At 48.2% G+C, this 16,863-nt stretch overlaps 3 protein-coding genes across 3 annotated transcripts; 2 read left to right on the top strand and 1 right to left on the bottom strand.

Annotated features, from left to right (window-relative positions):
* Positions 1-2,868: 2,868 nt before the first annotated feature.
* On the top strand, positions 2,869-4,233 carry FOXG_06598 (phosphatidylinositol phospholipase C, gamma-1; the record flags this gene model as incomplete). The annotated part of the gene is made up of 1 exon (XM_018385293.1): positions 2,869-4,233. The coding sequence occupies one exon, from the start codon at positions 2,869-2,871 to the stop codon at positions 4,231-4,233; it is 1,365 nt and encodes a 454-aa protein (XP_018242574.1).
* Positions 4,234-9,047: 4,814 nt separating this feature from the next.
* Positions 9,048-11,428, bottom strand: FOXG_06597 (uncharacterized protein). Its single transcript, XM_018385292.1, has 4 exons — positions 11,010-11,428; positions 10,881-10,954; positions 9,447-10,825; positions 9,048-9,384 (listed from the first exon to the last, which is right to left on the bottom strand). The coding sequence occupies exons 1-4, from the start codon at positions 11,277-11,279 to the stop codon at positions 9,272-9,274; spliced, it is 1,836 nt and encodes a 611-aa protein (XP_018242573.1). The 5' UTR covers positions 11,280-11,428; the 3' UTR covers positions 9,048-9,271.
* Positions 11,429-12,291: 863 nt separating this feature from the next.
* FOXG_06596 (uncharacterized protein) lies at positions 12,292-12,799 on the top strand (the record flags this gene model as incomplete). Its single annotated transcript, XM_018385291.1, has 2 exons — positions 12,292-12,570; positions 12,704-12,799. 2 exons carry the CDS (start codon positions 12,292-12,294, stop codon positions 12,797-12,799), a joined length of 375 nt encoding a protein of 124 aa, XP_018242572.1.
* Positions 12,800-16,863: the final 4,064 nt, after the last annotated feature.

Genomic DNA, 16,863 nt, shown 5'->3' with positions numbered 1-16,863 from the left:
GAGACGAGATACTACAATCAGCGGACTGGAAAGGAAGAGTGGCGCTGCAAACATTGCGACAAAACCTATGCCTCTTCAGGGGGTTCTGCAGCTCCTGCAAAACATCTCATGGACCCTCCTCCTGGCGGTCACGGCCTGCCAAAAGGAGCCCCGCGAACAACGAAAGTTACAACGATACGAACGATTCTCGAACGAGCTCGTGCTGTGGCAGAGGAAAATCCCCACAAACGTCGTCGGCTCAACGATCAACCCGGAGACTCGATCGAACCCGACCAGCTCGAGGCGTTATACGTGAGGTTTATCACGGCCTGCTCTCTCCCATTTCGGCTCGTGGAATGCCCAGAGTTCCGAGCACTCTTGGCCTACATTAATAACGATATCGAGACTTGGCTTCCGGATACGCATGATACCGTCAAGACATGGATTATGCGCCAGTATGAATGCCAGAAAGAGAGGGTCAAGCAGCGCATACAGTCGGCAAAGTCAAGAATTCACATCAGCTGCGACCTTTGGACTTCTCCCAATTCTTTGGCCATCTTAGGCGTAGTCGCACACTATGTCACGGAAGACGGTCAGCTGGAACACCATGTTTTGGCGTTGAAAGACATCGATAGTGAGCACGACGGTTCTCATCTCGCTGTGGCCATTTTGAAGGTGGTTGACGAATGGGGCTTTGCTTCCAAGCTTGGATATTTCGTGATGGACAACGCTGGCAATAACGACACCATGATGAGATCCCTTTCGCTTGGTCAGTACAACTCACTATTTCTCCTGACTGGCGGCCCTAACATCCCACAGGCCTCCTACGCCGATATGACATCCAATACGATCCCAAAGTGCACCGACTCCGCTGCCAAGGCCATATTATCAACCTCGCCGCCAAAGCCTTCCTCTTCGTCACCGATAATGAGAAGCTCGAACTCGACGATCCTGGTGTGCATAATGTGACACTAAAACATATTGAAGCGTGGCGGGAAAAGGGGCCTCTTGGCAAGATTCACAACTTCGTCGTTTTCATCCAACGAAGTGTCCAGCGCAGCCAAAAGTTTCTTACTATTAGCCATAACCGTAAGCTCGCACGGGACAACGACACAAGATGGAGTTCGTGGTATAACATGCTGCGAGTGGCCCTGAACCTCAGAGATGCGATTGACGGCTATTTCAACAAATAGATGGAATTAGATTGCGCTGGAGACGAGCTCTCTTCAGAGGACTGGATCATCTTGGAGAAAATCAAGTCCTTCTTAGAGAAGCTGAAGATGACGACCAAGGCTCTCGAGTCATCGTTTGCAACACTCGATAACGTCCTCTTGGCTATGGATTTCGTTTTGGCACAATTCGAAGCAGGGAAGGAGGCATATATTGACGATCCGATAATGGCGCCCATGTATAACTCTGGCTGGGCCAAGTTGGACAAGTACTACCGGCTCACTGATGAATCGCCTGCCTACGTTGCCGCTATCGTGCTCCACCCTTCGCATAAATGGCACTACATACAGGAGAACTGGAAAAAGGAGTGGGTTGAGTCGTCAAAGAAGTTGATGGAGACGCTGTGGAATGACTATAAACCCGTGGAATCACCTCTTCCTCTCTGCGAGGTCCCATCGACGACCACGAACGTGTTCTTGAACTGGAGGAACAAGCACCTGCAGCCGTCGCTCGTCACGGATGAATATGAACGATATTGCAACTCTGAACGGGTTTACGGGTTCACAAGCGCCCTTGCATGGTGGCTAGAGGAGACACAGCAGAAAAACTACCCAAACTTGAGTAAAATGGCGGTGGACATACTGTCAATTCCCGCAATGTCTGCTGAGCCCGAACGACTCTTCTCCGGGGCCAAGATAACCATTACAGATCGTCGAAATCGGCTTGGTAGTGATGTAGTTGAAGCTCTGGAGTGCCTGAAGTCATGGTTTGGGATACGAGAGCTTCAAGGTGATGTACTTTAGCTGCCGCAGTAGAATAACCCAGATCACGTGCAATATATGGGATGTATTGTCATACTGGCAATATATTGGGTTCTTGGCAATACAATACAATATAGGCCAATGTTATATGGCCTAATACAATATGCACCACTTGGCAATACAATAATATTGCGAGGCTTCCATATTGCCAATATACGTATTGTTTATATTATTCGCAACACTGCCTTCATATTTACACCTCCCAGTGGACCCTGCCGACCAACTTCCGCCTATCCGATGTCCGACGACGTGAGAAGCTCAACTTTACCGAGTTCAGGGGTTTCATCCGCCTGATGAAGGAGAGGCACGATGTTCAGCGAATCATTCGCAGCATTGCCGCTAAACCTGAGATTGGTATGACCTTTCCAGAGTTTCTAGCTTTCCTCCGCGATATCCAAGGCGAGGACGTTGATTCTAACCTTTCTATGTGGGGGAAGCAATTTGCCTACCTCAGCCGCCGATGCCGACCTGATGCAGTCGAGACCTCCGATGCGGCTTATGACATGCTGGTCATGTCCGAAGCCGCCTTTGTGAGGTACCTGACATCTGAGACAAACTCAGCGATTATACCGGAGCCTCAAAACTACACTCTTGACCGCCCCATGAACGAATATATCATCTCTAGCTCCCACAACACCTACCTCCTTGTCGACAGGTAGCCGGTCAGTCCAGCGTCGAGGGCTACATCTAGGTTCTTATACGAGGCTGCCGCTGTGTCGAGATTGACTGCTGGGATGGCAACTCTGGGCAGCCCGAGGTCAACCACGGTCGCAGCCTTACGACCTCGATTAGTTTCCGGGAGGTCATAGCCACGATCAATAAGTACGCCTTTGTTAAGTCGAGGTTCCCTCTTTGGATCTCCCTCGAGGTTCATTGCAACCCTAATCAGCAAGCCATCATGGTCAACATTATGAAGGAGGCCTTCGGCTCTCGACTGGTCACCGAGACGTTGGAAGACTCCTATGACAAGCTGCCTTCACCCTCTGAGCTCATGGAACGCGTCCTCATCAAGGTCAAGAAGCCGCAGATCAAGCAGGAGCCTCCTGCCAGCAATTTTCACGGCCGCCGACGAGGCAACAGCCTCAACTCACCACTGACTCGTTCCGTGACTGATGCCGCCATGTTGATGCCTTCGCAGTCGCTTCCTCAGAGCCTCATGCGTAGCCCTAGCCCTTCTTGTCGTCGACCGGTGAGAAAGACTCGTGTCAACACAATTACTCAAGGCGGGGTGCAAGATAGAGCGAGTAGAAGCGCCAGCGACAATGACAGCGGCGGGGAGCGAAACTCACGAAAGACGTCTACCAAGATTGTTAAAGAGCTTGGTGATCTTGGCGTCTACTGTTTTGGTGTCAATTATGTTGGCTTTGACACTGCCGAGGCGAAGCAATATAACCACATCTTCTCCATGGAGTCGAGCTTTGCCAAGAACTTTCGCGCCAAGGAACAGAAGATAGCAGTCGACCTCCACAACCTGCGCTACATGATGCGAGTTTACCCTGATCGCACCCGAATCACCTCCAACAACTTTGATCCCCTCCTGTACTGGCGCCGCGGAATCCAGATGGTTGCGCTCAACTGGCAGACCTTCGACTTGGGTATGCAGATCAACCGCGCCATGTTTGACGGTGGCCAGGACTTCTTGGGCTACGTGCTTAAACCTGCGGAGCTACGGGACATCCAAGTGCTCCCATACAACCCCGAACTTCCTGGGGGCAAGAAGGAGCGCAGTGTTGTTTCATTCACCAGCGCTGTCATCTCGGCACAACGGCTTATGCGCCCGGCCAGCCTCCCCGCCAACAAGGCGATGAACCCGTACGTCGAGGTCGAGGTCTTCCACGCCAGTGATAAACGGGAGAAGAGGAATGAGTCAACATTGCCTCGAGATCTTGACCCCCCGCAAAAGTTCCGGACAAATATCGTACGAGAGAACGGCTTCAACCCAATGTTTGATGGCCACTTCAAGTTCAAAGTCACGAAGAAACAACCCGATCTGGTCATTGTCCGATGGTCTGTCAAACTCTCTAACGATGGCGAGAACTACGATGACAGACCGGCAGTGGCCACCTACACTGCTAAGCTTAGCAACCTCAAGCAAGGCTACCGCACCTTACCTCTTCTCAACGATGCTGGTGACCAGTATCTTTTCTCAAAGCTCTTCTGCAAGATCAAGGTTGATTCGATTGAGAAGATGATGATCGACGCACCCTGCCGCGCCCTAGATGGTAGCAGGATAAAGGGCCTGGGCGGAAAGGCCTTTAGCTGAATCAGCACCCGCCCCAGAAGCACGATGGAAAAGCCCAGCACAGAGAAGATCAGCTTTGATAGTTATCCATGATATATTTTTGCGGCTTCACCTGTATACTATGTTTCTCCCCTGGACGTAATTTTTCTTTCCCGAACTGGCCGTCTTTTAGCTTGTTCGTTCTATCTTGTCTTGGGCAACAACACGTTGATACCAGACTCGATTCGCTATTCATGCTAAGACGTGCGTGCTAGCACTGAACAAGTGCTCGAGCACCTATTTAAGCGCGCTCCCTTTACCAGCATATAGATACTGGCAAACCAGTGCCAAGACGGCTGGGCCAGCTCATGTATTCTTTCTCTCTAATTTCCTCCTCTTGGGATTTACGAGGACCATCAACTCTATTTCCTATCCTGATTCTACTGCTCTGCCACAACCGATTTTTGCCAAGTCTTTAACAGAAATATGAATATGTGTTCATTCGTGTCTCTTGCAAGATCGACGGGCGGACGCCCCATGAAATCTTTTATGGCTACATCTGCTCCCGCTTCTACTAACGCACTCACCTTATAATCTCTGTTGTAGTCCGTCACCACTACACGATGAAGAGGTTATTTTCCCATAAAACCTCTAATATTTAAGCAGTTTCCATCCTCCAGGTATTTACGTAGCCACAAACCGCATGGCTCGGCTTTGTGAAACTTCCAGAGGATATGACCGCTGACGAAGTAGGCCTGTATATCTGACCCCTAAAATTGGATACTAACATGGACGCGCTCGAAGCGACAGTGACGTTCGCCCGCAACAGGACGCCTTTGAGCCGAAGCAAGATAACGAGGAGACAGATATCATGGTTCCAGTTATCAATCCAATAGCCCTTGACTACTCACAAGACCAACCCTCGTCCGCCACTGACAGCTAGAGTTTGCCTCTGCTGTTGAAGCTAGGATACTGAACAATTGGAGAAATTGACCACCAAGTTGGCTTGCTGCAAACCGCATGAGCCTCGCAGGACAGTCATAGGGCACGGGGTAAAATACAAAACCTGGGACGATATCTTTGTAAGGGTTTGAAGGAGATCACGACGGAAGTATACGGAGGAATCATGTAACCAACAAATGATGCCCTATCCCTTTCATTGTGGCGAGCCTTTATTAGGTATAGCGCTCGACATTACCCCACATACTTCAATTATACGTGAGTAACTATTCGGTGTGGCAATTAGCGAGAGAATAAAAGTAACGTAAAGTCTTTACTCCGTAGCTTGTGAGGCCGTGAGGACTTCCATTGCAAGATACGTTAGGTGGGAAGTCACCCCATAGTGACCCTCCTGGAGGCTTTCCACAATTGAAGGGATAGACTTCAGTTCCAGGACATGGTAAACTACAATTACTTGGGTAGGGCCTAGAGATCGGCCCCCCGTGCTTGAGGCACGGATACCGAAGGTAGTAACGAAAGCACGGGGGGTGCACTGACAGGGAAAAGGGGCTGCTGACAGGGAAAAAATTTAGGTACCTCAATTTGGCTGCAAAACCCGCCAAATTTTTGTAGCTTCTTTATATGCATGTCCCCGTTTCCTACACCTATGATGCCTACAATTATTTATCTACCGCAACACCACAGCCTCTATTAATATCACCACCTCAACAACAAATATTAAATCAATTACAACTATTGCAATAGTACTTCAATTAATAAAAAGAATATGACATCTGAAAGCCCAGAGCTTGCTCCGTCAGCACAACAAATATATATCAATCCTGAGACTGGTTTACCACGAATTTCCCGCTTCACGGACTATAATATTGAAGAACGCACTATCGCAGCAAAGGCATTATATCTAGAGGGCGTTTATCCCTCTATGAGAGCCGCTGCACAAGCATGGAAAGTCAACTATAAGAGACTTCGCAGTAGGATCAACGGCCATCATCCTGTGAGAGATAACGGCGGCAACAGGACGTTATTCAGCAAGGAAGAAGAGAAAGCTATACTCGCTTGGTGTTGGAGGAGAGTAACACAGGGGCATCACATACAACAACGCACACTTCGTCAGTATGCGAATTCCCTGCTTAAGGCTACACATCGTGAGCCTCATGCCTCAAGGTTCTGGGCTCGCCGCTTCCTCAGGCGGTATCGTGAAGTCTTTCATAGGAGAAAGAGCCGTACTCTCGCTGCAAATCGCAAAGCTATGGCAGACCGAGCCAATGTCGAAGAGTGGTTTGCAAAATGGACAGAATTTGTCAAGGGAAACGACATCAACTTCGATAATGTCTGGAATTTCGACGAGACCGGCTTTATAATAGGATATCTAATGAACGGTATTATGATATGGACTTTCCTCGATATCGACTCCCCTCTGTTAACAGATGCACATACGACTATTAGTATGACTATCGTGGAGTCAATATCTGCAACAGGAGGAATCATAGCCCCGTTTGTCATCATGCCCGGCGTACAGATTCCCTCCCGTTGGGTGGATAATGACCTAGACGAGCAGGCTACGATAGTCACAACACCAAAAGGCTATATCGACGATATCACGGCACAGGACTTCTTTGACCACTTTGAGAGACTTACCCGGCCTCAAAATACATCAGATCTTCGAGTTATTCTTTATGATGGATGTGAAAGTCATTTCACCAAAGAGCTTTATCAGAAAGCTCTAGATGCAAATATTATCTTATATCCCTTCCCTCCTCATCTGACACATATACTTCAGCCATTAGATGTTGGATTATTCAGTACATATAAGCATTGGCATCAGGAAGCCTTACTTAGGGAAATCGCTGACGGTGCTACGGACTTCAATAAAGCTGACTTTATGTTTCATTTACAGGAGATTCGCCGCAAAGCTACTAAGAAAAGTACTATCATCTCATCGTGGGCAAAATCCGGCATCTATCCTCTTGATCCCTCCGTTGTTATCAACAAAATGGTCAACCCTCTTTCATCCCTATCTTTGGAGGTTGCTGAACGTGATCTTCCCGGCTATATCACACCTGGGTTATCTTCCAACCATAGCAGTGACTTTCGCGATGATTCAAATGAAGAAGAAGTTGGCGAATCATCACGAGATATACATCAAAATACTCATCGCAACGAGGGGATTCCAATGATGCCCTCCACGCCTCCAACGGTTATCTGGAACAATACCAATACACCTCAGCTTAATCTACGGCAAATCAAGCAATACGAAGATTATGTGGCCCTTCGTATTGAATGTTCAATATCCTCAGGCGTGCCTCTGACCCCAAGTGTGTTACATGTTAACGAAAAAGTGCGAAAAGCACACACAACCCTTGCCTTGAACGGTATCACAGCTACTCAGGAGATGCGCCGTTTGAAGGAGAAGAGCCTACGACGTTCAGAACGGGACGAAGGAACTATTATCATAGCAAATTACGGGCCAATTACAGTTTATGATGCCAGACTCCGTGTCGCAAAGGATCAACATAATAGACGGGCAAATCAGGATGCAGAGCTTCGTCGTTATTATGCCAAGGAGGTCAGAGACGAGGCTGTATATCTACGGCGGTGGCTTTTCTCTGTAAGGAAGCTACTACGGTCATCTTTGAAGGAATATCATCCTATTGAACAACATAATGCCCAACCTTCCTCCTCACAGGAAGTGAGGCCATTCACAGTCAGTGAATTCTTCATCAAGACTCAATCCGAGCTTTGTATCAAGTCTACAGAGCTTCTAGCTACAAGATATTGTGCTCACCGTGAGATGCACGGAAAGATGAAAGAATCCAAGCTATTGGCCAAGCAAGCAAGAGATGCACAGCAAGAACATATACCTAAGATCTTCCCTTTTTACTGGAATCCTCCATTCCTTCTTCCTTTTGACTATAATATTAATATAGTCAAAGATGCAGTCGATTTGATAGCCTCACCTTCGAGAAAACAGCGTGGAAAGCAGAAAGCGTTGTCTGTTGATGATGATGAATTGGATATCGATGAAAGTGAAGATGATGAAGAGATTGAAGAAGAAGAAGAAGCAGAAGAAGGAGAAGAAGATGATGATGATATATCAGTTAAAGATACTATTGAAGTTAGGTAGGATGTCTTAGTTGTTGCGAAAAAGAATGAATAACATACCTGATTTTGATGATATATTATGGTGTTGTGGTTGTGATGCATTTGTCCCGTAGATGCAGATGGAGGGGTTAGTCCGGTCTGAATTATGTTACTAACCGAGGGAAAGTCGGTACCTTCATTTGGCGGCTTTTGCAGCCAAATTGAGGTACCCCAATTTTCCCTGTCAGCAGACCCTTTTCCCAGTCAATGAACCCCCCGTGCTTGGGCACGAAGCTTGCGGAGTGATACCACAAGCTAAGGTGGGCCGCTCTCTAGGCCCTACCCAAGTATGGCGTCTTTTGGTATTGGTGGACGAAATGGCGTGGAAGGATAGTGCCCTCTTGTTCCTATCAACTTTGTTTAATGGTGTTGAACAGGCATATACGGTTCAAGGATCTTAAGATTGCTTATGGATACAGTAAATCTTTCGGGGGCGGTGACACTTCTTGAAGACTCATAGCACGAATACATTAAACTTGCACTAATCGACCAGATACATGTATTATCTGAGAAAAGACGATAAGAAAGGTGACCGCCGGAGAAAGGAGCCGCCAACGAACACGGCCACGGCACGGCTGATACAGCGCTTCTTTTATGACGAGGTTGTTAAGCTGATATCCTCCCTAGAGCAGCTGCTACCAGTAACAACGAAATGAATTACGTGGATCGAGATGAACAAACGAGGGTATCTCGGGGCTATGATCACCGCATATGCCACGGCACTTGGCAGGTTTTCACTTGCACCTTCCTGTTGGATGTGTTTTTCATGAATATTCATCTTCTTAAACTCCATATGTCCAGTTAGAAGCGATATAAGAACCAAGAGGGGTGTAGCTGACTGCTTCCTAACGAGTATTTCAAGGTTTCGAGACGGTCAATCGCGGTGCAGTTATCGAGCTGGGTACGAAGTTACGCCCGTTGCACATGAGCGTTCTTGAATGGCTGGCTTTGACTATGGGCTGAAAACCCTATCGTAGACCTATTGGACATGGACTCTCTCCTCATCAATAGGGAGCGTGTTCGTTCTGGCATTGTATGTCTGTTGTCCAGGGCTAAGTGGCCTTGTCTCCTCCTGTTCATCCTCCCAATGAACTTACACATCTCGTTAGCATATTCGAATCCTCGGGGCAAAAGGGGCAAAAGGAGCAACTCACCGTGGGGCCGGATTGCAAAACTCGCGAGGAAGCTAATGCCATACAAGCTTGCCAGTAGGACAAAGATGGCCTGTGGAAACGTTCCGACTGTAGCAGCGTAGATACCGTTGAACAAGAGCGGCCCAAGAATCCTAGAAAGGGCAAGCAGCATGCCAACCGCACCCAAAAGCTGCCCTACGCGATTCGAGGGAACGTGCTTGGTTATAGTAGCTTGGGTAGTGGCACTGCCAAGTCCTCCCATTGCTGTGACCATGCCGCTAAGGAAAAAAACCTTTTCAGAGTGTGCCAGACTGTATCCAATGCTGCCTAGGATATCTGACGTCAGGGCAGCCCTAAGGACCCATATGTCGAGGTTGTCTGCTCCATAATGCTTCTCTGCTGGCAGGGTGAGACAATCTCGTCGTCTCCGAGCAGCTGGACGAACACGCCCAAAATAGTTGATGATTGGGAAGACGCCCATCAGAGCCGCTACCCGAACTAGCGACAAAACAGACACGAATCGAGAACTCTCAAAGGTGCCCCATCCATACATGTACTCGCTGTACAAAATAATAACCGCACCAGCAGCTTGAGAGATTCCAAAAATGATGATATCGTTGAGAGCCAGAGCAACCAGGTTTCGGCGGAGGGCAGGCGAAGTTCCAGGGCCCGTGGGGCTGAGGACCTTGAGAGGCTCGAATGGGTTAGTCGTCTGGATAGTGGATAACAGAGACCTCCTGGTCTGGGCCCTCAACTCTTGTTCCTTGTCCCACTTCTCCCGAGCAAGCAGCTGCTTCTCCTTGGGTAGAGATTCAGGAACGATGAACCTAATTACGATCACAAACATACTGTGGCAACCCAGAACCACATAGAAGATGGACAGGAGGCTGCCAGTCCCTTTGGCAAAGTATCCGGCCAAAAGAGGGCCGAATGCCAGGCCGGTGAACAGGCAGGCATGCATGTAGCCTATAGACGCTGCACGTTTTGAGGGCGGCGTGCAATCGCTAATGTATGACTGGTGGAGGATGCTTCCAGCTGTAAAAGAGCCGGTCAACCCATCAAACACGCTTCCCAGTACTAGCCACCGGTGGTCAATAACTTGAGGAAATCTGGCCACCAAGATGGTTATGAATTCAGCAACTAAACCACCACAGGAAGCCAGGGCCATCAATCGCGTCCTACCATATCGGTCTGATAGATGCCCCAACTTTGGAGTCACGATGGCACTCAGTAAGCCTGTGATGAGATTCATGACCAGCATGAAGGTTGCAGCATTCTTCTGGACCCCGGGTATCTTGCATTGTGGGTTGTCGCTACCGAGAAGGATAGCATTGAAGGTGATGTTCGGGTCAAGGAACTTCTGATCCGCCAAGTATTGCTTGCAAACGAGGTCGAGGATCCTTTACGCCTCACAGTCAATGTCCTAGGTTAAGATATAATAACGGAAGCGCTCACAGATTCAATTTAGGCACCATGACACCTCCGAAAGCTAGGGTGAAAACCGTGAAAGGGAAAAGCAGCCAGTAGACCTGGATATGCTGTTAGCTCTTGGTTGTAACAGACGTCCGAGAAGTTGGAGCATACTGAGGGCCTCTGCCACCACGACAACACTTTCGAATCTTCATATATCTCCCAACGATCGCCATTCATGGCTTCTCTGCACTTGTCCTGTGTACCAAGTGCATCGGTGCTTAGTAACCGAGCCGTATCTGATACAGAAGCCTCGAGCTGGTGAAACCTTGAGCTTTCCACCGCATCACGGTCCATTGCTTTCGCTCGTATCATATAGTAAACGTCTGTTCTGGTGCTGCAATCGAAATTCAGAGTGTATAGGTCCCTATGAGCGCCTCGCATCGAGCTGGTTAACCTAGGTAGTTCAAGTTCGGTCACGTCGTTAGGACGATCATGTAGCAATCTGAGAAGGTTGCGATCGAAGCGAAGGGTCCTAGGACAAACGGTAGTAATCCAATATGCCAGAGAGATTTAAAAACGCGTAACGAGTGGTGAAGGCATGAGTAGAAGGGAGAATAATAAAGCACGGCGGTTCCATGATGGGCTGGGGCGATGGTGGGGTCCGGAGCCCCGCTTAGGTTAACATGCTAAGATAACCAGACATGCATGGGGCTTAGCGGGAAACAACTCCACTGACGCCCTCCATGTCGATCCCTAATGGTTAGGCTTATGGTAGGTATACCATGCATCGTGGGCCATTTCAGTCTCAAAGCCCACTAAAATCTCCAAAACATCAATACAACCATGTGGATTTACGAATCGATGAGCCAGTGATCTGATTTCCAATCTCCACTATTGTGGACTTGGACGCGACAGATCCTCCTGTAGCGTCAGAGGTTGGCATATTCAGACTTCGGTCCGCAAGACACGAGCCACAACAACGGCAATTTGGCGGGGATTCGCAAATACTGGCTTTTTCAGTCGCTTTTACTCTTTGATAGTTTGTTGTTCGCTACGTAGGCGCCCCTATGGCTTAATCATTGACAAGAGTGATTACATTCGCAGGACATTTACCTGTCCGTTAATTATTTCTCGTTAGTTCTCGTCGTCTCGGGTAACGTTTACTGGAGAGGGAAAAAATTTGGCAATGACTAGGGACGCATGACACTTTGGCTAGGGACGCATGAACCTTTCGGACGCATGACTTTTATCCTCTCTTATTGGTTTAAAATATTTCTAAGCAACCGATATAAAATTCCAAAGGCGGTGAAGCTTTCTCGCTTAACGGATCTTAATCTTAACCAATAGAATCATAAGACTTTAGCCCCCTTGCCTTCAACCTCCTTTGAATTACGCCGGATTTAGATCGTGCTATTTACCTTCATTCCCCACTGACCCGCAAGATCTATTCATTATGGATCAACCTAAGAGCCCCGACCCGTTCCAACAGCCTCAGCAGCGAAAGCGAAAGCGGCGCGCTAATTCCGACCTACGTCAACCGTCGCCATCTGACTATCCACTCGAAGATACTGGCGCGCTCGAGAACATCTTCGCGTCATATCCTCAGATGTTGTCGACTGTCCCACAACCTGAAGGCTTGCGTGGACTAAACGAGCCTTCATGGGTATTACAATTCGATCATGACATTCACCTAAGTAATGACTATCCAGTCCCAAATGGCCGACCAACCCGCGTACGAGGACCGATCCCAGGCCCCGAGCCAATTCCCTTGCCTCCACAGTCAAACCGATCCACCGAAGAAGACTGTAATAATACTGCTCAATCACCACGCGCCAAATTTAAGTCTGCCTTACAATTAGTCACAGATGTCATCGGAACCGAGCGGAGGCTTACTCGCGAGTCTCTCGAAGCAGCAGAACGCGTTCGGCGATGGCGTGAACAATGGGGCTACTCATCCCTAAGTCCAGGACAATCTATATCACCTCCTCCATATTCGCCCCCACGAGAAACACAACCGACCGATCCCTATCCTCTATCCCTACTTGATAATAGAGAGCCGCAGCATCTAAGCTTGGATTCCTCTCCAGAACCTGGTCAAATCCCAAACCCGCCGATACCTGGTACTGCAGCTCCCTCAGTTGATATTCTCTTCCATGAAGTTAATAACTTTGCAAAGGACCACGGCTTTGGGATCGTTAAGTATAATGGGTATTCCTATAAAGGACGTAAGATACGATATTCATTCCAGTGTGATCGATATGGAGAATCACGAGCTCCTAGAGGTGCTCAAATAAGGCCTCGCAAGTCTCGTAAGTGCGGCTGTAAGTGGAAGCTTATAGCCGAGGCACTAGAGGAGGGAAAGTGGCTCTTACGATTACATGATAACCCTGAACACCACCAGCATAATCATGGACCAAGCATTGGACCATCTGCACATCCCTCTCATCGGAGACTGACCGAAGCTACAAAGGCAACGATTATATCTACAAGCCGTCGAGTTGGTGTTCGGGCCCGTGATGTACGAGCTATTGTTCAGGAGCAGTATCCTGACTCTGTATTTACACGGAAAGATATTTATAACGCCCGATCTCTCATCAACCGCGAGAAGCTAGGGGGTCTCACACCTACGGCAGCACTTATCAAGCTCTTTGACGATAATGAGATACCTTATCTTATCAAATGGGCAGATGATGACCCGAACCGTCTACTTGGTCTCGTATGGACATTTCCATATTGCCTACAGATGTGGAAACGATTTCCTGAAGTTATTAGCTTTGACAATACCTATAATACCAATCGGTTCAAGCTTCCCCTCTTCCAAGCAACAGGGCAGACATGCCTAGGGTCTGTTTTTAATGCTGCTTTCGGCCTTATCGATAACGAGAGACGAGAAGGGTTCCAGTTCCTCTCAGAGAGTATAAAACAGCTTATGGCGCAACACTCTATATGTCAGCCAGATGTTATCATTACCGACTTTGACGATTCGATGAAAGCAGCACTTAATGACCAGTTTCCGGAGGTACAGCAGCAACTCTGTATCCACCACATTAACTCAAATGTCCTACTTCGAGCTAAACAGAGATGGCTTAAGAGGCCTAGCTCTAGTAGCGATATCAGTGGTGGCTCAGATATAGAGGCAGAACCGCCAGATCAGATTCAACTGAACCCTACCGACCAAGAGTCTATCTCTGCGCCAGTAGGTAATGATATCTCTCATACCTACAATGGTGTTCTTGCTATGTGGAAGTTGGTCCTCTTTGCCGAGACTGAGGAGGCACATGAGAAGGCGTGGATCAATCTCTGTAAAGAGTTTAATGACCAGCGCCCTATTCTACGGTACCTCCATGGCACATATATGCCTGTTCGGGCACAATGGGCACGCTGCTTTATTCGTCATTATCGTAACTTCGGTATCCGCGTTACATCCGGTACTGAGGCAAGCAATAATAACATCAAGGGCTATCTATTAAATGGAATGAGCCACCTCTATCGGCTGGTCGAAGCTATGCAGGACATGATCAGAGATCAAAGGCAAGACTTTATTGATGCCTGCGCAAACGATGAGGTACTTACTGCGCCTGAGTATCACCGACCGAGTGCAGACTACCTAGGGGAGCTTCGGGCTCTGGTCTCATCAAAGTGCCTAGCACTAATTACAGCACAATATCGACTGGCAAAGAAGGCAATGCCAACAGGGAATAGACCATTCCCGCCTCCTCTTGATAACTGCGTTTGCTCTGTCCCAACCGAGCTCGGTATACCATGCTATCACACGATATACAATAAGCTAGCCTCAGGGACCTCTTTTACAAAACAGGAGGTGCACCCGCATTGGCGTATACGAGACTCATCGTCTCAAGACCCCTATAGAAGGATAATAGACCCAAGGATAACCACCTCTCTTCGTGGAAGGCCTAAGAATACAGCGCAAAGTGTTCCATCGCAGCTGGCAATCGACACGCCGATACAACAGAGATCAGAGCAGTCAATTCAAGGTTTGCCAAAGCGAAAACGGTGCCGACCTCGAGGGAGTTTAAATCGATCAATAACTGTCAGACTAACGCCTTCACAAGACCAAGCTTCTTCTCAGGAAACTAATCAATCTCAACGACAAACACAAAGACGGTCCGCGAGGCTCGGTGCAGGGAGGAGTTCGGGAGTACATTCAAGTGGGCAGAGGCTACGTTCTAGTATACGTCGGGAAAGAAGTCAATGGGAGATAAGCTAGGCTTAGATGATTTATATATATAACCCTATGAGATATATGTATTGATAGATATGCTTCTTATAGCAAGGTCTCAGGAAGGTCACGATTCGGAGCTAATAAAGGTTGACGACAATCTGCTGTGAAGTCGCATCACGCTGTTTTAACATGCATGTAAGCTGTCAGCAAGGGGTATATAGATACTGTGCCAATAGTGATGAATTATTGTGTAAGCAATACGCCCCCGTCAAAAACGTCCGTGCGGTATAAATCAAGGGGTGTCAAAAAGGGACAACCGATTTCGATCTTTACTGTAAATGAAATGGATAATGTCAGCCGTATTGCGGTACTAGACGAGAGGAACGAAGTTCGAGCTGAGTTCACCGAGATGCTCGGCCGAGAAAATGACACCGAAGTTGCCAAGGTAGCATGGCTCAGCAAGAGAGACACCCCCAAGGCGTATGGCTCGATGGTCGTATATCTCAAAAAAACGGTCAGAAGCTAGGCGGTTCATCAACGAAAGATTCTTTGTGGCTGGAGGAGAATCCGGTACTACAAAGGCGTTTGAACGTGTTGTTTATATTGCGCAGTAGTGCTGGGTGAAAATTATATTTTATGAAACTTTGTTGTTTCTTATTGAGATGAGAGCTCTTCTCGGGTTTATATCTCTAGATAGTTTCATCTAGGACTTTGAACTTTAAATCTAGGACTTTCAGACTAATAGTCTGAATCCTGAAGATAAGGGGGATTCCCAATTTTTTTCAACAGAACGTCGTGACCGCCCCAAGCAATGTTACAACTGCCAACAGATCACGAGCCATAAGGCCTATCACTGTGATAGACCACAAGTTTGCGGAAGGTGCGCGCAAGAAGGCCATCACCACAGTGCATGCACAGGAACGATTCCGAAATGTATCCCATGCGGCGGCCCCCATAAGTCATACAGCAGAAACTGTCGGAAGCTCTATCCATCACAGCATGAATAGCATATTCCGACTATTTCAACTGAATGTCAGAAAGCAGGGACCGGTACATGATAGTTTAATGAACGGCAAGGACATTCAGGATGCAACCGTATTAGCCATCCAAGAGCCCCAAGCACGGAGGATCCAGGGCAGGCTATTGACGACACCTATGGGGCACCAAAAAGTGGATCAAGATGATACCTACGACAGGGAGGGAAGGTAGATGGGTGATTCGGAGCATGCTCTGTGTGAACAAGGAAGTGGAAGCGGAGCAGGTGGCAGTAGAGTCCCCAGACGTAACGGCAGCAGTTGTTCGGCTGCCAGATCGTCTGGTCTTCACGGCGTCTGTCTACGTACCCGGAGGAGACGCCCAAGCTCTACAGGACATATGCACCAAGCTTCGTAAAGCTATTAGAGAGGTGAGACGGAGATCGGGGAGAGCGGTAGATATAGTAATTGCTGGCGACTTTAACCACCACGACCAGACGTGGGACGGAGACAATGTATCAGTGGAAAGACAGGGCGAGGCGGTTTCTATCATCGACTTGATGAACGACTTCATGCTCTGGAGTCTGCTTTGCTGGGGCACAAAGACATGGCAAAGCGGAGACTACGAGACAACCATTGACTTGGTTCTGGCTTCCGAGGAGCTTGCAGACGCAAATATCAAATGCGCGATACATGGTACGGAGCACGGGTCGGACCATCGCATGATAGAGACGGCGTTCGACATTTCAGTCCCGGCACCGAAACAGGAAGAAAGACTTCTGTTCAAGAATGCACCCTGGAAGGAGATCTATAGTAGGATTGTGGAGACGCTGAGAGTTAGGCCAGTGGGAAGCACGGTGCAGCAGAA

This window comes from Fusarium oxysporum, chromosome 3, assembly GCF_000149955.1.
Source record: "Fusarium oxysporum f. sp. lycopersici 4287 chromosome 3, whole genome shotgun sequence".
Lineage (NCBI taxonomy): Eukaryota > Fungi > Ascomycota > Sordariomycetes > Hypocreales > Nectriaceae > Fusarium > Fusarium oxysporum.
The sequence above is the reverse complement of the archived record's forward strand: the minus strand, read 5'-3'. Positions and strand labels throughout refer to the sequence as shown.

Excerpts from the sequence above, each read along its gene's own strand:
- FOXG_06597 (XM_018385292.1), bottom strand. The coding sequence starts at position 11,279 with ATGCGAGGCGCTCATAGGGACCTATACACTCTGAATTTCGATTGCAGC. Across the intron at positions 10,955-11,009 it reads CGTGGTGGCAGAGGCCCTCA|GTCTACTGGCTGCTTTTCCC; the intron begins GTATGCTCCAAC and ends CAGCATATCCAG. Across the intron at positions 9,385-9,446 it reads TTTTGCAATCCGGCCCCACG|TTCATTGGGAGGATGAACAG; the intron begins GTGAGTTGCTCC and ends GAGATGTGTAAG.